This window comes from Bos taurus, chromosome 2 (assembly GCF_002263795.3).
Source record: "Bos taurus isolate L1 Dominette 01449 registration number 42190680 breed Hereford chromosome 2, ARS-UCD2.0, whole genome shotgun sequence".
NCBI lineage: Eukaryota > Metazoa > Chordata > Mammalia > Artiodactyla > Bovidae > Bos > Bos taurus.
Genome location: NC_037329.1, coordinates 73,134,543 through 73,157,203, shown reverse-complemented (window position 1 = coordinate 73,157,203; position 22,661 = coordinate 73,134,543). Strand labels below are relative to the sequence as shown.

The 22,661-nt window shown below is 40.1% G+C and overlaps 1 protein-coding gene across 19 annotated transcripts in view; it reads left to right on the top strand.

Annotated features, from left to right (window-relative positions):
* CLASP1 (cytoplasmic linker associated protein 1) overlaps window positions 1-22,661 on the top strand; it is a 272,989-nt gene that overhangs the window by 187,793 nt on the left and 62,535 nt on the right. For 4 of the 19 annotated variants that reach the window (NM_001191492.1, XM_059874733.1, XM_059874713.1 and 1 more), the window contains 5 exon segments: window positions 2,262-2,288; window positions 4,276-4,443; window positions 18,585-18,688; window positions 20,573-20,596; window positions 21,836-22,080. In NM_001191492.1, the coding sequence (NP_001178421.1) occupies window positions 2,262-2,288; window positions 4,276-4,443; window positions 18,585-18,688; window positions 20,573-20,596; window positions 21,836-22,080 (568 nt within the window). 19 annotated transcript variants of the gene reach the window in all.

Here is a 22,661-nt window from a genome sequence, read left to right as displayed (position 1 = left end):
AACACATTTTTGTGACGCTAAGACACTGAATGATCTTTATGTATGTTGGATAAGTTTACAGAACGGAGTATTCCAGTATCTACCTGTGTCTCCTTTCCAAGCGACTTACATTCTGTTTAAATTTTGTAAGCAGTGAAATGTAGTTTCTCTTCTTCCCCTCAAGCCTTTCAAGTTGAAATGTGTCTGGGCTATGACCCGTTTTGCTGTTGATGAGGACTCCTGATGTAATTTAAGAACAGCACCCTGGAGGTGACTGCTCATGCTGAGGTCTCTTTCCAGTGGCAAGAAGTAAATCCATTCAGAGCTCCCCCTAGCCCGCTGTGCTAACACATCACCCTGCTCCTCTCTTCCTGCCAGTGTGGGCTCTTGCTTTTGCTCAGCTGCCCTCGCTTCCATTATTGCTTCTCTGTATATGTCAAGCCACTTGATTCTTAGCATCACCCATGAGAGCACCCATGCATGGGATCAGTGTATCCTCATCCAGGATCCAGTCCTGATGTCTCACTTCCTGGCCCCATAGGCTTCCCTGTCTGTGCACATGGAGTGGGGCGGGTGTCAGGGTCCTCCTGGGCAGGGCAACCATGCCTGAGGAAGGCTGCCCTTCCCTCAGCAATGCTCTCATCAGCTGATGGTGTCTGCCTGGCATGTGTAGAGAGTGGCTAGTCAGCAGCCAGTCGTTAGTTCCTCTCATAGATGCTTAGAAGTTCTTTCTCAGCTCCTCCTGAATTTAGGTACTTTCTCAGGTCCCCTTGATAATTAAGAGTCCTCATGTTGAAACAAGCTTTTATTTTCTTTCTGAAAAGAAAGTGCAAAGTCAGTCATATTATTGGAAGGCTATACAACCCAGGCTTGTCTGATACAGAAGCCCATGCTTTTAGTGTCTTACACCATGCAGTACAACATAAGTTGTGCAGGTGTAGTTCAGAAACTTCTGCTTAGGGAGTAATATCCTGGCTCTGGTTGTTCTGTTGAACTCTAGTGATGCCTGGAGTCACAGATAGATATAATACTCAGGTCATAGGACTCATATCTTAGCACAAGGAAGTTTTTCTTGACAGAAAATGTTTAGGACTCAGAGAATAGGTCAATATGTTTGAATTTAGTTGAATTAAAAAAATGTCTCAACCCTTCAGCTGTACAAGTTTATTTTCTTTCATGGAAAAAGTTGAACAGTGTTTTCTATGTTTTTTTATGTCTGCTGTTCATTGGCAATGGTCTCTGCAGGGGTTCCTGCCCCTCGCTGGGTCTTCTGCTTAAGAGGTGGCAAAAATAAAGTCCCTTCTGTAGTGGGAGATGATAGAGCTTTAATTTTTCAGTATTATAAAAATATTGCACCTTGCATTGGGGACCCATTTTAACTCTTCAGTTTTATTTTATTCCCCAAATGCCACTCACAGGAAAGAGACAACACCAGCAAATGATCAAGCCTGGACCTTAAACTTATAGATATAAATCAGATATTTTTTAAAAATTATTTTAATAGGAGGTAAATATGAACACATCTGTATATTTTACAAATGTAGATATACTAGCATTCATAGTTCAGGTTTAAGAGTAAGTAGGTTTCATTAATGTTAAATTTAGGACAATAGCATATTTTAAATAGCTGAGGATTTAACTATGTGAGGATTAATATTTAAATATTGAAGAATTTGGCATTAGACATTGTTAAGATGAAACTAGTTAGCAGCAGTTTCTTTCACTTTGTTGATGTTTATGGAGCCCTTCCTATGGTGAGCACCGTGTACAGTGGTATAGAACACAGGTGGTAAGTCACTTTCTGGAACTTCCCTGGTGGTCCAGTGGTTGAGACTCCATACTTCCACTGCAGGGGCCATGGTCAGGGAACTAAGATCCTGCGTGCCGTGCGTGGCGGCCAAAACAAAAGTAAGAAAAAAAAAGATGCCATCACTTCTGCCAGGCTGCTCAGAGCTAGAGAGCAGGTGCCCCCCATGGGGCCCAGCACTACCTCAGTCTTCCCTGTATCTCATCCACCTGCTCTGTGCCTGGCGCAGGATAGGTTCATAAGTGTTTTCATGTTTCATGGACAGATACAAAATAAATGCTAATACAGTATGATGTGTATAAAATAAAAACAAGTACAGAAGTAGACTAGGAGGAACAAGACCTAGGAAAAACAGCTTTTGCTAATGTGTTTGTAAACAGACCCATTTGTGCTATGTTGCATGCTGACCTCTGTATTGTGTTATTGTCTTTTAATCCACTTTTTGCCTGTCCTTTGGTCTGCTCTCATAACCCAGGATCCAGATCTGCTAATCCTGCTGGTGGTAAGACATTTCTCTTCTTGCTGGTTTTTTGTTTGTTTGTTTTTTGCATTTTCCCGCACCCCATGTGCCTCGCACAATATTAATTTCTCTCTTTATTATGAGCTTAATCTTTCTCCATTTTTTCTGTATGTTCAAATTCTAGTGTTTGAAATGGATTTCTTTTCTCCTTTTATACATCCTAATAGTTTGTGTGCTCAAATTTTATGGGCAAAATTAATAGATCCTAAAGTAGGTTCTTCATGATAATGTGTGTTGATAATTTTTATAATGAATTTCACTTAAATTGTAGTTAAGTCATTAAAAAGTACTAATTTTGGTAAGTAGTCATCTTGGTGTTTCATTTGAATTATGGAAGGGTGTGTGTGTAATTTCCAGGTAAGTTTTATTTCAAAGGTTTCTACTGTCCAGATCATTCTTATTCTTCTGCATAATAATGTGTGCTTGATATTTATGAATTTTGTTGCCTTCTGTACTTAAGGGGATGATCTACCTAAGTTAATGACTGCCATTTGGGTATATTGATCTGATCCTTAGATTTGCTGCTTGCTTTAAGAAAGAATTTTGTTTTACAAGAAATGGTTGTATAAGTATCTAGTCACTTAGCCATTTATAAAAATTGCTAACTATATATTATGGGTTTTTGTTTTTGTTTTAACTTTTATTGGAGTATAGTTGATTTATAACATTGTGTTGGTTTCAGATGTACGGAAAAGGGAATCTCGTATATGTATGCATATATCCACTTTTTTTTTTAGAATCTTTTCCTATATACATCATTACAGAGTACTGAGTAGAGTTCCCTGTGCTATACAGTAGGTCCTGAATTAGTTGTATATTTTATATATAGTAGTGTGTGTCTGTCAATCCCAATCTCTCCAAGTTTATCCCTCCTGCTGCCGCCTTCCCCATATTATGTTTTTGATTTCTCATTTTACTGCATACACATCACAGAATGTATTCTGCATAATTTCTACTTTTGTAGGGTTTTTGAGCCTTCCTTTGAGACTTAGTACATAGTTTTTATGGAAATGTACAAGAGAACGTACATCTGTTTGTCGGACTGTACGTTTGTATGTATGGAAAGGTATGTTTATGCATATCTATATGGTTTTGACTGCTCTGTCATTTTATGACTAGTATGTTAATCTTTTATTGATATTAATCTTTCTGAGAGGTATGTAAATAATTACGGTCTTTTCAGTTTCTCTCTGTATTTTTATTATTTTATATCTCAGGGCTGTGTTACTTGTAGCATAAAGTTTCATGATTATTATATCTTTAAGGATAATTATTTTCTTTTTGAGGTTCAGTGTTTTATTCTATTTTGTTGTTTTGTTTTATGTATGTTGTCTCTTATAAGCAACATGCAGTTGAATTTCATTTCAGTTTTTTTAGACCAACCCAGGAATCTCTGTCTTTTAATAGATAAATGTAATCAGGCCACATTTATTATGATTACTGGTATATTTGAGATTATTACTACCATTTTATTTTGTAATTTTCGTTTACCATATTTCTGCCCCCTTTTCCATTTGTTACATTAATGGAATCTTAGATCCATTTTCCTTCATTAATGTTTAAGAAATTTTTGTTATATTTCTATTCTTTTAGCCGTTTTTAACATATCCACTCCTTTAGGAAGCAAAACAATTATTTAATAAGCACCTTTGTGATTATTGGTAGAAATTTGTTATAGAATAGGGAGACTTTTTGTTTTGAACCTGAGCTTATTCTTTTGAATCAGAAATTTGGCAGCCATTTTGATAGAATTCCATCATTCGTTCTTCTGTGTAAATATTTATTATAATTTGATGTTCTTTTATGCTCCTTCATTTTTAAAAAATATTAATGATATTATCAACTAGAAAACTATTTTTACACAAAGTTTTTTTGGTATTTGATCGGAACTACTGTGTAAAGTGACTTCTGAAATTACTTATTTCTTGATTTACGTTCATTATTCAATTTTGTTTTGGTTTACTTTTAGCTGGCAGCCGATCCAGTTCCCCAGGGAAATTGTTGGGAAGTGGTTATAGTGGCCTTACTGGGGGTTCCTCAAGAGGCCCACCTGTGACACCCTCTTCAGAAAAACGAAGCAAGATTCCCAGGAGTCAGGGATGTAGTCGAGAAACAAGTCCAAACCGCATAGGATTAGGTAAGAATTCTCAAAGGTCTTGAAACACCATTCCCAACCTGGTCGTAAGTTTCCTGTAGGAAATAGCTATTTTTGAACTGAGGATGTCATTTTGTCTGTGTTAAAAAGACATTTCAGTGTGTGCTTTTTACAGATTGCAGCATGTTTAGTTTTCATTTATGACTAAAAAATACGTGGAGTTTACCTTCAAAGTCATGGGAAAGAATCACACCGTTGTAGGCTTCTATGTTTGAGAATCATTTTGTAAAACCTTAAAATTGAGAGAATGGGCAGGATTTTTTCTTCCCAGTTAGAAGCAGTGCTGCTTTTTCTTTCACTGAATAGCACTAAGTAGCCATTAACCAGTACTCTTGCCTGGAGAATCCCAGGGACGGGGGAGCCTGGTGGGCTGCCATCTGTGGGGTCGCACAGAGTCGGACACGACTGAAGCGACTTAGCAGCAGCAGCCATTAACCTATGTAAAATTTCAAAAGCAATTTGTAGGGTCCACCTCTGGAGGAGGGCATGGCAACCCACTCCAGTATCCTTGCCTGGAGAACCCCATGGACAGAGGAGCCTAGCAGGCTACAGTCCATTGGGTCACAGGGAATTGGACAGAACTGAAGTGACTGAACATGCACGCACGCAGGGTACACATTTATTTTGATTTTGATCTTCTCTAACCTAACTAGTGAAACTTACCATCAAAGAATATGTGTAGTTACTTTTGCCATAATATTGTTCAAACATAATCATCAAAAAGAGGAAAACTATTTTGTGTTGTAGTATTTAGTTTCTTTGTAATAGTGTGTAGAGTAGTGTGAATATGAATAACTCTCAGCAGCTTAACAGCCTCTTACTCTATTAACATCTAACTTGTATGCTACCTTCTTAATAAAAAAGTTAGAAGTCTTTTGTAACACTTTGTGAAAAATCTGTGTTCAGACTCATATTTTTACCTCCTTTCTAAGAGTGAAAACCTACTAATGTGAAATCAGAGCACTATATTCTTTAGTCCTGTTGGCTTATCTGTCTCCTTTATTCATTTATCTTATTAACAGCTTTTACATGAATGTTTACTATGATGTGTTGGGAATATTGTGAAACCTTTTAATTAGAAGAGAAATGTAATATATTCAACTTGTGACTTCAAAGAGCTTGTGGTCCTAGAGGCGAAAATGTGAGACCATTTGACAGATATTCTGACGGGTGCTCTGGGCCATAGAACAGGAATGTTCTAGGGCCCTTGTCTCCCCCACTCCTCCCAGATTTCCTTCCAAGGCAGGCTTCCCAGAGAAAGTCGTGTTTCGATGAGGTATAAGGTGGCAATAGGTATGGCGGGGAGATGAGGAGAATCTACCTCCTCAGGTAGAGAGTAGCCTGTGCAGACGCAGTCAGACAAGAGGGAGCATAGTGTACTGTGGGACCTCTGGTGATTCCTCTGACGGTAGCTGAGGAAGTTTGACAGGGTAGGTGGGAGATGGGGCAGGACAACTGGTAGGGTCCAGCTCACAAATGTCCTTGAGGGCTGCCTGAGCTTCAGGAAGGCAGGAACAGTTATTTATGAAGTAGCATCAATAGGATTTGGTTTAACCAACATTTCTGAAACAAATAAGAAATGTGATCAAGCCATGGTTTTGTTAATTCTATGCAGTGCTGACTTTCTGTGGGCATTACATCATATGGTCCTTGAGCTGAACAGCTATTTAGCTCTGGTATGGGGCTACAACCAGAGAAAATACCATGACTGGAATATCTAAATTTCAGATTTGTTGCTATAAAATAGGTGTATTTAGATCTGGTTTTGCTTGGGAAATACATTTGATTTCAAACCTAGATGTGAAGTTTCAGCTGTCCTTTTTCCATAATTACTTTTATAAGATTATAGAATGTTTTTTGGCAACCCAGATTTGTTTCATACTTTTAAAAATTCTTTTTGGGGGGAGATTTTACTCTTTATATTTATTAAAGATGCCATTTTTACTGCCTTCTTGAAATTGGGAAATAATCCGACCTTGATTATCTGACATAACTCTAGGACCTGGTTGTCTGTGGTCTTAACTGTGAATTGTGCATTGTGCATTGTGGGTAGTTGAAAAGATAGCATTTCATAAGCCATAAAAAAAGTCCTTTGGAACATCATCCATCACAAAGAACTAAAGAGGAGCCTGTTGCCTTCCAGAGAGTTCTGATCTGAAACATTATTTCGAAGAAAGTTGTTTCCTTGGTGCTCATTAAGAGGATTAGTTCCGGGTGGAGCTTTGAGGTCATACATCCAATTCTGGTTAAAGAAGATACTTTATGTAAATATTTGCACATTGTGAGAATATATATGCACAGATTATAAAAATATGTATAAGTAAAGTGTATCTCCACTTCTTCCTCTGTCACTACTTAAAGATTCCATTTTATAGAGTGTCATATTAGCATATTTCTGTAATAGAGTGTATGCTTCTTCTCTCATTTAATATATACTGGGTATATGCTTTGTGTCTATAAACATTTGATTCATTATACTCCAAAAAGTTAGGAACACTTTTTAAGAACATTTTCTGTAATCCTCAAACCAGTTAATAGTTTTAATCATAGCTAAACTAGGCTTGGAATTTGCATTGAGAATTGATTCTAGTTGTCTGCAAATTATATTGGTTAATCTATTCTTTTTTGTTTGAAATAATATTTTTTAACTAAATTTTCTTATCTGTGATGAAAGTGATGTCAGAAGTCTTCTACTTTAGCATTTAAGGTTTCTTAAGCAAAATAGAATGTAATTCCTGTTGGATAACTTAAGAGGCAAACCCTGCCATGTTTTTCCTTCTTGACGTCTATTACTTCATAAACTAATGAGATAGATGAGTGTATGTGTGAATTGTTTATTCTATTTATGATAAAGTCACATGAATAGCTTGATATCTATAGCAATTACATTTTGAAAGTTTGCCTTTGGTTCCCTTCTTTCCTCTGCTTTTGATAGTTCTTATAGGATATTACCTTGAAAGACAAGAGTCAGGATTTCCCTTGAAACATTATAAAAGTAGAGTGTCACTCAAGAAATAAAAACTAGTCAGATGGTTTTTTCCAGGCTTCTCAGCATTCCTTGTAAGCACAGGACTTGACTCCCTAAGAATGGTGCTTTCAGAAAGTTCAGGCGGCACATGTGTTTTTATTGTCTCTTCCCCCTCTGTCACCCCTTTGCCATAACAGATTCTTATGTAGAATGTTCAGTGTGGGCACTCAATGAAAAGACAGAGTGATGCAGAATACTGTGTTTTAGCTTTGACTACCTAATTAATTACAGCCCGAAAAACTTTTATATACTTATTTTAAATCCTCCTTGTAGATTAGTCTTTGGAAGTGGTCTACAAGTGGAATTTTTTTCCTCTTGTGTTTAATTATCCAATATTTGAACTGTTGGTTTCATCACTAAGTGTACTTAAATGAAGCTTGGGGCAAAATCGTGAACAGACTTGTAAGCAGCATTCTTTTTTTCCATACTACTGTTGCCATATGTTAAAGGAGCCAGTCAGCACAAATGGGTGAAAGACCCTTCTCTGAGTCAAACACCAGGACAGTAAACCTTGTTAAGAATTGTGTTTGCTGTTATTTCAGATCACGTCTGCTTATTCCTTCTCATGCTCTTCACTGTCTTCACAAAGCAAGCTCAGCCCACAGAGAGAGCAGAGAACTCATTGCTGTAGTATACCTGTTAAGGGTGTGAGAGCTGTGTAAAAATTCAGATGTGATCAGGCAAAAACTAGAAGAAACTGATTGATTGAGCATGCACATATGTGAAAAACTATCAGAACTGCTCTTCCTACTTTTTGATTGTGTTGGAGTAGGCAATGGAATAGGACTAGAGCTTCACATATGCCTTTCAGCAAGGAATGCAGAAGTACCTACATTACGTTCCTGTACCCTTTTCATTTAAATGGTGGGGAATCTTTCTCTCTCTCACCTTCCTAAGCAGAGGCGGAGGCCCAGAGAGGCTGAGCAGCTGGATCATTGAGTTAGCATGGAGTTGGGCAGGGGGACGCGGGGGGGCATTTATCCATTGGAAGTGGGATTGGTCCCCTAAGGATAAGTGTTATGTCTTGCAGTTTTTAAGCAACTTGTCATTTACTGAAGGGGTCAGTAGATATTCCCTAGTTTTTTAAGGTGCTAAATCAAACATTTAGCACCTGTTGCCTTGGTTGTTATTGTAGAAGTTGTTCAGAATGTTATCAGAAATTGCTGATTAGTCGTTAGTGCTGCTTTGAGTGAAAAGCCAGTACTTCCACATCACTATAGCAAAATAAAGATAAGTTTAGGAATTCCTGAAAGTGAAAATGTTAGTACTCAGTCGTGTCCGACTCTTTGTGACCTCATGGACTGTAGCCTCCCAGGCTCCTCTGTCCATGGAATTCTCTAGGCAAGAATACTGGAATGGGTTGCCATTTCCTTCTCCAGGGTATCTTCCCCACCCAGGGATTGAACCTGGGTCTCCTGGATTGTGGGCAGACTCTTTACCGACTAAGCCACCAGGGAAGACTGGTGAATCCCACATGAAGCCCTGTTTTGACTGACAGCTCAGCTTGCATCCTGCACTTGACCTTGCCTTGCTCACCAGCACAGACCCAAGCTTTTGGACATGACTTAGGTACCTTTAGGGTCTAATTCACCTCTGGCACTGAGCAGAGAACACAATAGGAAGTTGATTTGGCTTTTCACTTCCACATTCTTCTAAGTCAGGCAGTTTTATGATTCTGGTTTGTAAGACATTCTTGTTATAGTTTGGCCGTAAATCTACCTTTTCTCTGAAGTCATAGGCTATGCTCACTGTAATGTAGTAAACATTGCTATTTTCACATCAGTGAATCAGGTTATTTTTTTCTTATATTTCTGACAAAGTAATTTCTGTCTAGTCTAGAATTAGTAGATCCTCTCAAGATGGAAGTGTTTATTCCCATCAGCTATCACGTAAGTGGCTACACGCTTTCAGTTTGCAAAGTTGTTTCTGAGTATTTTCCCAGTACTGCGTTCCTGTTTCCTCAAAGTGAGTTGAAAAATAAGGGCATCATGATCTTTTCTGAGATTTATGGCCAAGTTATATTAGCCCTTAGGCTTCGTAGGATTCTGTCTTGTCAGTATCCTATGACATGAGAAGGTAATTAGTTCTTTTCAGGCCAGTGGCTGATATTCAGCATGAGTATTGAAGTTATCAGGCCACTTGCCGTAGACTTAGGTGTGAGGCTGGGTAAGTGGAGGCACCTGGGGAGGGATGACAGGCAGATCTCTCTGGCTTCCCATAGGAAAAACAGGAATTAATGTCAAGGCCACTGAATGAAGGTTATTGGTCCCGATTTTTTATGTTTGTTGGTTTAGTAATTATGTTTGCAGCATCTACACACTGGTTTGAAGTAGGCAGGTTCTGTAGCTGGGTCAGTCCTTGTGACTTCTGTTTGTAAAGACGGCCAGGCTGGAAGCAGTGAACCCTCTTAATTAGGTAAGTTCATGAAGCTAAGTGACCAGAGCCTTTATTCTGTTTTTTAATCCAAATTAAATTATCTTTCTAAGGACCCATTGCATATGAAAATGACTATGGCCTTTTATTATCCTCTTGTGGAGAAGTTAAAGCCATAAAAACTGATCATCTCTGGAAGACTTTTGACGTTGTATTTTCTGATACCAGTTTGCTCTTTGGAGAGCTTTCTTTGCCTTTCTCACCTTTAGGTGCTCTTTCACCTTCCTGCTGCAGTTCACAGCTCTGTGAGGCCGTGAGCAAGTTGAGTTTTGCCTACACCCCTCCTATTGTTGTCAGTGAGGCCCAAGCAGGGCCAGACATGGGCCATGTCGTGATCGTGCAAACGGAATGTGACTGACCGTGTGTGAGTTTCTCTGTCTTCATTAAACTTGTTCCCCTTCTCTGAAACCCCTCATGCTGCACGCTAGCACGGAGCAGCCGTATCCCTCGACCCAGCACGAGTCAGGGGTGCAGCCGCGATGCCAGCCGTGAGAGCAGCCGGGATACGAGCCCTGCTCGGGGCTTCGCGCCGCTCGGTGAGTACCCGCCAGCTGGGCACCCCGAGCGCCCCACCCTGCCAGGCCCAACCGCCAGCCTCTGTCCCTCCACCACCGTCCCGTGAGCCTCTGCTCTCCATCCTCTTCCTGAGCCACCCTTGTACCCCTCTGCATGCTCAGATTTTGGCTTTCCCAGTTTTTATTTATCAGAGGGAAAAAGCACCACCTCACTCTGTACCGTTGTCACTTGGGACCACTGGCTCCTGGGTAAGCCCACCTGTGAGGTCATTGCCAGTGTGAGGTGAAGCTCAGCCAGAGATCACTGTGCTTCAGACTTGAGTGCATTCAGGGCGTATCGCAGTCGTTGAATTTCTACAACTTGTTTTCATCTTACAAGGCATCAGTTCATGTGTGAGTCACTTCAAAGGACAAAAAGTAAAATCATGATAACATTTAGGAAGGTAAACGTGTTCACTTTGGGTGTAGGAACGTTAATCAGAAAAGCAGCATGATTATCAGCTGTCCTTCTGTTGAATGAGTCCTTTCAAAACTTTCTTTAGAGCAGTCTACAAATTGCTTTTGGATAAACTGACAAGGTGTATGTATAGCACACCTCGATGTTCACTGTTAATTATTAAAGAAATTTTCCTTTTTCCTGGGCTCCACGGGCTCTAATGTTTGTGACCCACTGCCACCCGAGGACAAAAAAAAATCACAATATTTGGTGGCCATGGTGCATTATAAGTACTTACTTCTGATCACCAGTTGGGTGCCAGTTGGAGCTGTCTGACACACCCACATTCAGTTTTTCTTATAGCCAGAATTTGTATTTTAACAATTTCTAGTATTCAGGAAAAACAAGATAAAAAGAGAAACATGTATCCTTTATAGATATTGAATTTACTTTTTCTATTTAGTTTTAATAGTCCTGCCTTTCTCTAAAATGGACATATACCTTTTCACTTTGCACTGTCAACACACATTTTCACAAAAACGAAATGTTTTGTATTCTTCAGTAGTGGTGTTCTAGTCGTTTGGCATATTTAGTGCTGTGCAGTTGTCTATTTTTGTCGTGATAAGCATGGCAAGTAAGGTAGAAATCATCCTATAATGCTTGGGCCTAGGCCTTAAGTTATTATCTGGAGCTGTGAACTTCAACAGTCTGTTATTTTGACTCTAATTGTGAGGCAGGTCTTTCAAATATAAAAATGTCACTGTGGAAGATGGATGGTGGAGCAAAAGCATTAGGTCTTAATATTTTCCTCTGTCTCCTTCTGATATCATACACTTCTTCCCCGGATCTTTTTTCCCCCAAATCAATAATTAAAATCTAAATCTATTTCTTCGTGAACACTGTCCTTCGTGGAGTTCTCAGAAAGAGCAGGAAAACAGATGTAGGGCCCTCTAGACAGTCCACCAGACTTGGTGAGGAGATACCTGTGTGAGTGTCCTACTTGCTGAGCACAAGGGCCTGAGAGGGGCACAAATTACCTGGCCCCTCCCAGCTCTTGCACAGCAGTCTCAAGTGTTAGATCAGAATCCTCAAAAACATCAGGGGCAACAATGATGGTTTTTTTCTGTAAGAACTGGTTATTTTTCCTTTCAAATTATGGCTATGTATGCATCCTTGTTCATGATTTGACCTTCCAAATAACTTAGAATTGAACACTGCAGTCTGTTTATTGGTCATTTTGTCTCTTAGAGGCAGTTCAGTGTTTTTATTTCCTCAGACATTGCTGTGTTTGTTACTGCCCATGGAAGCAGCCTTTGTGACCCTAGTCTGTGGCCCAGGCAAGATGTGCTGGACTCTTGAGGTCTTCACGGGACTCTGAGGAGCTGAGGGACCCAGCTCCTAGTTTCCACTCAGGTGTTTTCTGATGACAGCCCGGGTTGTGATGTGTCATTGCTGCTACCGCAGCTGGAGTTGTGGCTGTGGGTGCTTCTCTTTCTGATAATCTCTAGCCACCAGCATAGTCTTCTGTGTGGTCAGGGCAGGAGTTAACATCTTTTCAGCTCAGTTTTTAGACCATGCCTTTTTTGGGGGGGGGTGGTGGTTTAAATCTGTTTATAAAATTTCTGTCCAGCTCAGAACAGCAGCAGTGCTTATATGTCCCTGCACCATTCTGAGCAGTCAGTGGGCACATAACCCTTGTGGGTCCTGTTCAGCCTCTGGGACAGGTATCATCGCCCCTCTTTTACAAATGACACAACTGAGCCTGGGAAAAGAGTCCACTTTCTACAGATCACACAATTCTGACTTCAGAGCTTGGCTGTTCCTCCACCTCATCCGAGGCGTCTTTTTCTTGTTCCTGCAAAGTGAGCTGAATGCTTTCTGAGGCCTCCCCAGGCCCAGGTACGGAGAAAGCACTCTGCTTGGCTGTGTTTCCAGGCTTGACCAGAGGACCCGAGAATTCATGTACAAACCCCAGAGGTTGCTGCCCCTTAGAGAACCTCCTGTGCCCTTTAGAGGGTGTGATGTTTCCTTCTTCTCACTCACTTTAATATTCATTTTGTACCCCCTTTATAAATCAGTGAGATTTTGTATTAGTGCCCCCTTTGAATCAACTTATATAGCCAACCTTCACTTTTTAAAAGAAAAGGAACAGAAGTAACTGTTTTGCTGACTGCATATTGGGTTTGAGTTTATAGGGTGTTTTGTTTTGTGTAGTTTTTGGCTGGGCTGGGTCTTTGCGGCTGTGCAGGCTGTCTCTCGTTGCAGTGAGTGGGGGTTACTCTCTGGTTGTGGTGCACGGGCTTCTCATTGCAGTGGCTTCTCTTGTTGCAGAGCATGGGCTCTGCAGTGTAGGCTCAGGAGTTATTGCATGTGGGCCCCTGTGGCATGTGAAATCTTCCTGGACCGGGGATCAACCTGTGTCACCTGCATTGAAGGTGAATTCTTAACCACTGGACCATTAGGACATCCTGTATTTTTCTTAAAAACTTGTTTTGGACCATTTTAATGATATTAATATATATTTAAATGGTTACGGTGACAACTTTTGGGAAGATTAAGGGCTTTAGGACTCTGCTGTCAGTGAGGCTTTTACGTAAGTGGGTCCACTTGGATTCCATTGTGGGATGTTCACTTGAGTACATGACACATAAGAACTCATTACATGACATATTTGTGTAGAATATTCTGTTGAAACAGAACTAAAGGACAGCTTCATAACCTTCAGGTGTTGCTTAAACACTGTTTCCAGTTTAAACTCTCAGGATATGATACCATTGTGCTTGTTTAAGAAATGAGTAGTTTGTTTCAGTCTTACACAATATTTTGTCAGTTTCCTTATTTAAGGAAAGTGATTATTTTGTAATATCTGTTCTAGAGCTTGCTGACTTATTTTTGTGCATCTTGAGAAATTAGGGATTTTCTTTTTCTTTTGCATGCTGATAAAAATTTATCCTCACTGACCAGATGACCTTTGCTGTTTAGTATCTCTTATCCTGCAGATACGCATGTTTCATAAAGTGACATGAGCTTAAATAAATAGTAATATTGAAGAGTTTGAGGCTTTACCATTCCATGAGTAACTGTGTGTTAGCATTTGAGGTTTCTGGGCTCTGGCTATGCAGGTGGAAGGCAGCATGGCTTAGTGTCACTCTGGGAAACCTGTGAACTTCCTGTGTTGCAGTCACTGTGTTCTTTCCCAGTAATGATTAGAAGCATGTTACTTTTTTCCCCCCCCTGAGGTAAGAAAAAGCCTTATGTTGCATGGTACTCCAGTCAATAAATTCAGGTTTGGACCCAAGCCTGTATTTCATAATTATTTCTAAAAGTCGTTCCCTCCACACGAGTCTGGAGTTTGGTATGTATTTTCTCAGATTGATGTATTGATGTGATTATTATGAGGCTTGTTAGTAAAATAATATTTAACATCTAAGGGTGAAGTAGAGTTTATGCTTGACCATTGCTGTGACCACCAGCACTGTGCTTCTGTTGCTACCACGGTTTATTCTGTGCCTGGCACTGTTTCAAGTGTTTGGTGTATAAGCTCTCTTAACTCTCTTAACTCCCAAGAGGAGGGTACCACTGTTAGCCCCATTTTACAGGTGAGAACTAAGACACAGAGAGGTTTAGTACTTTGCCCAAGGCCCATACAACTAGTTGGGATCTGACCGGGACCTGCCCTCTCCCACCTTCCATGTGTCACAGAGCTGGTGCTCACAACCGGAGTCCTGAGCTGCCTCTCCAAGGAAGGCTGTTAAACTTACTGCAGCTAACTTTCCAACAGTTAAACAATGAGGTAATTAATAATTAGGATATTTGTGCAACAGAACAACAAACATGTTGACTAGGGAAAATGGAATTATAGTTGTTGACCCCCCCTTTTTTAAATCAATCAATTTTTGTTCTGTGAAGCATAAAGTATTTTATTATTTTTTAATGACGTACAGTTGATTTACAGGGTTGTATTAATTACTGCTACACAGCAGAGTGACTCAGTTATACATTTATATACATTCTTTTGTTCATATTCTTTTCCATGATGGTTTATTGCAGGATATTGAACCTAGTTCCCTATGCTATACAGTAGGAGCTTGTTGTCTATCCATTTTCTATATAAAAGCCCCCTTCTTGTGACTTCATGCTGTTTCTGTTGAGAGAACATTGTGAACTTCTTTGCTTCTGTATATGGTGCATGGTTGCGTGTGCATTGCATACCGACGAGAGGTATAACCCATGCTGCTGCTGCCCCTCTGGTGTGGCCCCTGACGTCCTTCCTGTGCATAGTCCATGGTGGCCATAGTGGCTCCTGTCATGGACGTGCACCTGAGATATGGGCCGCTGGGTGCACAGGCCGGGGATCGGCGCTCGCTGTCCATTCATCTCCAACACCATCTCTTTTCATGAGGAAGCACGGCTGTGTTGGGAGCAGCCCTCGTGCCCTCCGGCCTGTGGCCGCTGCTGTCTGAGGTTCTCATGTGTTAACCCTGTGGGTGTTGCCGTTCCTTTTACCTGCAGCCTCTCGACGTCATTCCAGGTCCACTAGTGCTCTCGCCACGGCTGACTCTGTGGGGCAGTCAGGTGAACACGTGTTCATGCATGCCTGTCTCACGCTCATTGTCACATTTGTTCCCATCTTATTCGCTAGCAAATTGGCATGGATGCACCTCATATTTCCCCCCCCTCAGTGTGCTTCTGTTTTTTTAAGTTGTTGAATGTTTATGGTTCTGTTAATAGGCTATAGATGCTTTGTAGCTTGTTTGACATCATTTATCTAGTGTTCATATTTATGTTAAAACAGAAGGATGGGGAAGCACTTCCGCCCTTGCTTTCAGTCCCTCCTGCAGGAAAGCAGCAGCCCCAGATAGGTGTCCTGAAGTATCCCTAGGAGAATTGGGGTATGGACCTCATCCAACAGAGGCTTTTGTCTCTCAGTCTTTGCTCCCAGTAAAGTGGTGTCTATGAATGCTAGTTATTCCTGTCCAGTTTTCATTACTTGGAGGTACTATTTAGTCACCAGATGTTCAATTATAGCATACCCCTTTTCACATGGATTGAAGGAAGTGGATTGCCCTGAAACTTTTATGGAAAAACAAGTCATGGTTGCCATTGCCTTCTCCATTGTGTGAAAGTGAAAAGTGAAAGTGAAGTCGCTTAGTCGTGTCCCGACTCGTAGCGACCCCATGGACTACAGCCTACCAGGCTCCTCCATCCATGGGATTTTCTAGGCAAGAGTACTGGAGCGGCTTGCCATTGCCTTCTCCGATTATGATAATCAAGTCAGGCCAAAGGTAGCCTTTGCAGCCTGCAGACTCGAAACACTGCCTCAACCCCATTTTAACAATACCCAAATAAATGCCCTGGTTGGCCATTAGGGCAGAAATAACATACAGTAATGCTCAATCTGCCAGATTTAACTGCCATCATTTTGATAAACTAATAATCCCTCATGACTACAGTTTTATCAACTGAGTACGAGGCATCATCTCTTAAATCTGACTGTTGATGATGACAACTGTGACCAGTTTACTGAGTTAGTGTCTCTGTTTTTTCTCTAAATGAACCACCTATGCATTTTATTATGTGTTCTTTGGTTAGGACATTCCCCTAAAGATTATGGGCCAGGCTGAGGGCACAGTTAAATGTATCCATCTCTTGGAAAGTGAATGGTACCAGAGAGAACATAGAGCAGATTTTGGTCAGGTGAAAACAAAAGGCTTATAAATTTTCTTCACTCCAAACATTTCCCCTTAAGATTTGATTCAGTTATCTATGATAAATATCTGTAGTCACCATGTGTGGTGAAGCTATACACATCTGAGAAGCACAGAATAATTGCTTTGTTCTTACAGTTTTAATTTTGTGTCTGAAGAATCACTCTTATCCCTGGAGCAAGATTTGCTGGCATGAGATCTATTTTTTTTTTAAGATTATGTTTTATTTAAGTTTATGCTGGGTAATTTCTAAATGGCTTATAACTGGATTACTTTCATTCTGTTACTCATAAATCCCTTACTATCTACCCTTTTTTAATGAAAAAAGAGAAAGACTTGAACAATGATCATTTATAAAACTGTGCATCATAAATCTCAAATTTCTAACTGTTTCATATTTGAACTGATAATTTATATTATAGAGAGAGATATAATTGATTTTATACAGCATGTTATCACCTTTTAAACATATACATAATGATGACATTCAGTATAATCAACAACTGCATTAAAAAAGGGGATAGTATAACATGCAATTTTTGTTTCTCTATAAAAATTCATAATTGTATAACTTTTGATTAGTAGTTAAATTTTTCCCCCATTCTGTGGCAGTGGAAGATATGTTTTAAAACTGACAATTTTAAAAAGCTAAATTAAAGTTCACCAGGTTGTAGGTGATATCTTGTTTACCTATCCAAATTTTAAATATATCGTTTTATAAGAAAGATCAATTATGTAAGACAGACTTTAGCTTTCTGTCTCCCTCCCCCCCACCAAATGCCTTCATTATTAGAATATGGCAAATACAGAGATTTTCCTTGTCCAAACAGTGTCTTATTTGTTAAAGTGTTTTTAATCTTAACATTTTAAATAAGAATCATTTACTGGATTGCTTTGTCTTGAGCTGTCACAGCGGTGAGCAGCGTGGACTCACAAGGGCAGTGAGTTTCGAGTAATCTGTGTCCAAATAAAGCCCTGTCCTGAAGTGAAAAAACCTTTACCAGTAGATACCCTTACCAGTGTAATTTACACTGACATTCTCCTGCATTGTTTTAATCTCAGCCTTTCGGAAGGAAGGCTGGACAGTTCATGTAAAGGGACTTGTGAAAGTTAGTCTTTTTGGATTCAGTGCTTTCACTGCCAGAGGCGCGGATTCCATCTCTGGTCAGGGAACTAAGATCCTGCAAGCCTCATGGAACGGCCAAAGAAAAGAGTCTTTATTATCCATGAAGGTTAATAAGCTTATAATAGTTGTTTGAACCACTAAAATTGGAAAATTTTTTTGCATTCTGTCCATTTTGTTCACACATATAAAGATTATCATTTAAAAATCCTCTGAGGGACTTCGCAAAAATTTATATTATCTGAATGATTAATGTTTTGCAGTGAAGATACTAGCTTTTTGTGGTGAAGATTAAATAATTTTAATATATTAATTTTTAAATAACCTTTGGTGACGCAGGCATCATGATGAACAGATATCTAAAATTAATTGAGCTTAATAACAAACAGTAGTGACAGTAATGAAAATTTGCACAGAGATCAGTGTAATACATTGGATTCAAATTTTATCTGTTTATTACATATTGCATTAGAACTCATTTATCAAACCATAGAGCTTTCTAATTAGTTTGACCAAATATCAGGGCTTCTTTTGCCACTAGAGAGAATACTAAATAGGTGAAAAGGCTCAACTCATGGCCCAGTTCCCTTCTATAATAAGTTCCCCTCTCCAGCCTATATCTCAGCACTTTTCCAAAATAAAATATCATTAAAGAACCATTTCAATTGTCAGAATGCAACCATATTAAATGTGAACATTGTAATCTCTGCCACTGGTAAACAAGTCAAGTGTAGTTGAAACTACAAGCCAACTGCAGTAAAAACTGGCCAGGGATTTTTCAGTGTTTCTGTCCAGTATGGGATGAGGCAAGGGCCATTGCAAAGAAATGAAAACATTTGAATTAAAATGACATATATTTTTGCTTTTGTTTTTTACCTAGACCGCTTTGGGCTCGGCCAGGCAGGAAGAATTCCTGGTTCTGTGAATGCCATGCGGGTTCTGAGCACCAGTACAGATCTGGAAGCTGCTGTTGCTGATGCTTTGGTAAGAGGCCCGATGTGTGTGGAGTCTCTTTGAATTACTGACCTACATTTTTCTCTGTCTTCACAGGAAGTAGCCTCCAAATCAGGTCACTAAGTCTTCTTTGATACTCTTTGAAATCGTGTAAATATTGGGTAAATTTAGGTTATTCCTTTCTTCTTAAACTTTTAACCCTGTACGTAAGTGAAGACTGGCCTTTCGAGCCACGTTAACGTCAAGAGTGTCTTCTCTGCTCTTCAGTAACAAGGAGGTTTGGATGACATTGGGCTTCTCTGATGTCATTGGGCTTCTTCTTTTCCTTTTTTATCCATTTTTTTTCAGCATTTCCTTTTTGCCCCTTCTTTTGCTTCTGTTGCTTTACGGGCTTTGATGGCATAGCCTAAGCACATCATTGTATAATAGTAGGTCATAGACTTTGTGGTTTGAAACTCTTGCATTCCATTACCATCACTAGTTGTTCCGTATGATTTTGTTTATTTGTTTGAATGAGTCCTTAAGTCATTATTTACAGAAACTTTCCCAGATTTTAAGATGAACTTTTTGAGAATATGAAGGACTAGTGGAGTATGTTTTTTTCTTTCATTGTTATAATGTAATATTTTAAAAAGCAATATAAAGTGATTAGAGGTCCTTAAATTTATGCTTCCAGCAAAAAGTTCCTCAGTAGAATCAGCTTGTGGTCAATTTGCCTTATAAAGTTGCATTTCAGCGGGTAGTAACACAGCCTCTTGTTTCTTCTGGTTTATGTGCTCAGCATTTAAAATAGACATGCTTTAGAGAACTGTCTGATCTCTGGTGTTACTTGTACTGTTTTAAGAGAAAAGCATTATAATACCCTGCTTTCAGATCCTGAGGTTTTAAATCCAGCCCTGTTTTCATTTGATCAAAACTTCATAGTGTGTGGCTTCAGGAATTCTACCTCTCATCCCTCCTGGCCCTCCCTCATTTATTCTTGCTCAGCCAGGTTTCTCTGACAAACATCTGTGAGCAAGCAGTCTTCCAGTCTCCTAGTGCTTTCCTGATGAGGGCTGCCCCTCATCAGCCAGGTCTGTTCATCAGCCTTGGGTGTGGAAGGACTCTTCCTGGCAGGTACTGGAGTTCAGGATAATTGCTTTAAGTAGGACTTCAAGAGTCACAAGAGACTTTATCAAGTCAAGAGATTTTATGAAGCGGTTTTCCTTCCAAGTTGCAGCATTTGGAATTTGTTTCTTACCTATTCTGGGACTTTTAAGAAGTGGGAACCAGTGGGGTGAGAAGTGATGGATGTGCAAAGCCCTTGGTGAGACAGCACTTCGGTTGGGGTTGGGGAAGGGGGGAGGGCTGTGTTTCCTTGTTTCTTAAAGATCCGCCCCAGGAACACTGCACAAAGTGCCAGGAGGCAGAGCAGGACTCAAGAATTTGGGCTTTGCCGTTGCCTGACTTGGGCTTTTCTCTGAGCTGTGGCTCTCCTTACACTCCCACTGCCCTTACGATATTTTGTCCAAACCTCTTGGTCTCTTCCCATGACCTGCTTCAGAAGACAGCGCCAGGATGGTACTCAGTCCCTGCCTCACAGAAAGGAAGTCCCGGGACAGAAGCTTTCCTAGGAACAGACAACAGAGTTAATAGCAACATTTGGAATGTGCCTCAGTGGTGTGGGGAGAGTTGCAGCAAAGAATTACAGAGCAGATACTGGAATGTCTCATAAGAGGTGCAAGAGGGTTAGGAAATGCCATTGTGAAAGCATTCTTTGTTATTTGCTTGATATGAATTGCTTGCTAACCTGTATTTTTGGTTTGCTAATATATGTTTTGCTGTACACTTTTGTTGCAAGAACAATCCCCACATATGCTTCTGACATAATTCTCTATGCTTTTTCCCCATCCTTCAATATTTTCCTGCCTACAGCTGTTAGGAGACTCCAGGAGCAAGGTACCAGTGCTTTAACTTTTGTTTTATAACTTTTTTTTTTCTGTTGTGAGTATATTTCCTTTAGGAGCTGGTAAAAGCAACAAAAATGTAGCCTAGTGTAGAAGTTCTGTTCTGAACTGTGATTTTGTGAAAACTAGTGGTGCTTTTGCTAGTGATAGAACTGGTCATATCTCACATGTGTTTGAGCATTGTTTTCCAACATCAAGTTCTGTCCATTATCATCCTAGTGTTTCATTTTACTAACCTAGGTTTTGTCTCACGTCATTATTTCATGAGTGGATACATTCAGCATTTTCCTTATCTTAGGAATCTAGTTCATGTATAAATGAGATGGCTGTGTAATTATCATCCTAACAAGGATACTTTTAAGCATGAGGGAGGGTGCCATTAATAATTAACTGGGGACAGTAGGTGGAAGGCAGAGCCGTCCCAGGTAAGTTGTGATGTGTGTACAAGTCACATTCCTAGGAAGTTACACTGGTGCAGTTTAAGCCCGTAGCTACTTGTTTTCCTCTTAGAGAAATTAAATTTTATCTGTTTTATATAGTTCTTGCTATATAATTTTGGAATTTAACTTAATAGTTTTATATTCAGGGTAAGAGACATGAATGAAGTGGGTATTCTAGTCTAAGGAGGCCTAGTAGTGTTGTAAAACTGTGAGTCATTAATAAAAATGGTATAGATTTTTTGAGAATCCTTTTATATAGGACACTACACCACTGACATTGCAGTGTCAGATGTTCTTAAGGGAGCATGAATTTTCAAACAAATTTACTTAGAGACCATGTTCAAGACAGGTTGCTTTTGGTTGGGGAAGGGTGGTGGGCTCACAGACTCAGTGTGTCAGGTGCTGAGCTAGGCTGTTTAGCATATAATTCCACTTAATCCTGACAACAAGCCTCTGAGAATGGTAATCAGTATTATCTCAGGGAAAGGTTAGGAGGCTTTCTGAAGTCACATGGTGGGTCCATGTTACTGAGAGGGCCGTACACCGCACTAAAGATCACGCTCCTTCTTCTGCTGTGGGTTGCTCTGCTTACTACTCACTCTACCTACCAGAAGTCTGCTGTTCTGTTTCCATTTCCCTAATCTGTAAGCAAAGGGAAGGTGTGGGTGCATGTGCCCATGTGTGTGTTTGTGTGTGTGTGTATCTACATTTAACTCTTCGTTGTTGATTTTGTGTGGTAAGACTCATGTTGCCTTTCCATTTCTTCCCCAACCCCTCCTTGGATCTGGCAGAAGAAGCCTGTGAGGAGAAGATACGAGCCCTATGGGATGTATTCTGATGATGACGCCAACAGCGACGCCTCCAGCGTGTGCTCGGAGCGCTCGTATGGCTCCCGGAATGGGGGTATCCCCCACTACCTGCGCCAGACAGAGGACGTGGCTGAGGTGCTCAACCACTGTGCCAGCTCCAACTGGGCTGAGAGGAAGGAAGGGCTGCTGGGTCTGCAGAACCTGCTAAAGAGCCAGAGAACGCTGAGGTAGGATGGGAGGCCAGGTTCCTTCAGATTGAGCCTGACACGGATGCATTGTCATCTATGGGGCAGGCCCAAGAGAGGCCAGGATGGCTCAGATGTGGTCTTTGCCTTCCAGAGAACTTAAATATTGGGCAAACACTCCATAGCTTATTAGGTCTAGGAAACATTTGGTTCACCATGGCTCAGATTTGTCTAGTAGGTGTTTTGAGAAAACTCAGAACAGTTTGTGGTTTAGGTAAAACATAAAAACAACTCTGAAGTTAGTACAGTTTATTTACACTTCAGAGACATGAATAAAATGATGCCAGTCTCAGTCTAAAATGTTTTCATGTGCATGTGCATATGTATAGTTTTTATAAATATGCAGAGTAGAGAGACACTCAAATGGAGAACTCCAAAGTGGTACAGCATTATCTCTAGAATTGATTATTTTTGCTTTTGTTTTTGTTTCTGTATTTCATAAATTTTCTAAAATAGGCATGTATTGCATATACCAAAAACACATGTTTATAACATATTTCATCAGATCTAAGGTACCACTGACACACCATTATTTTATATCTAAGAAGAAATGCTTTTTATAA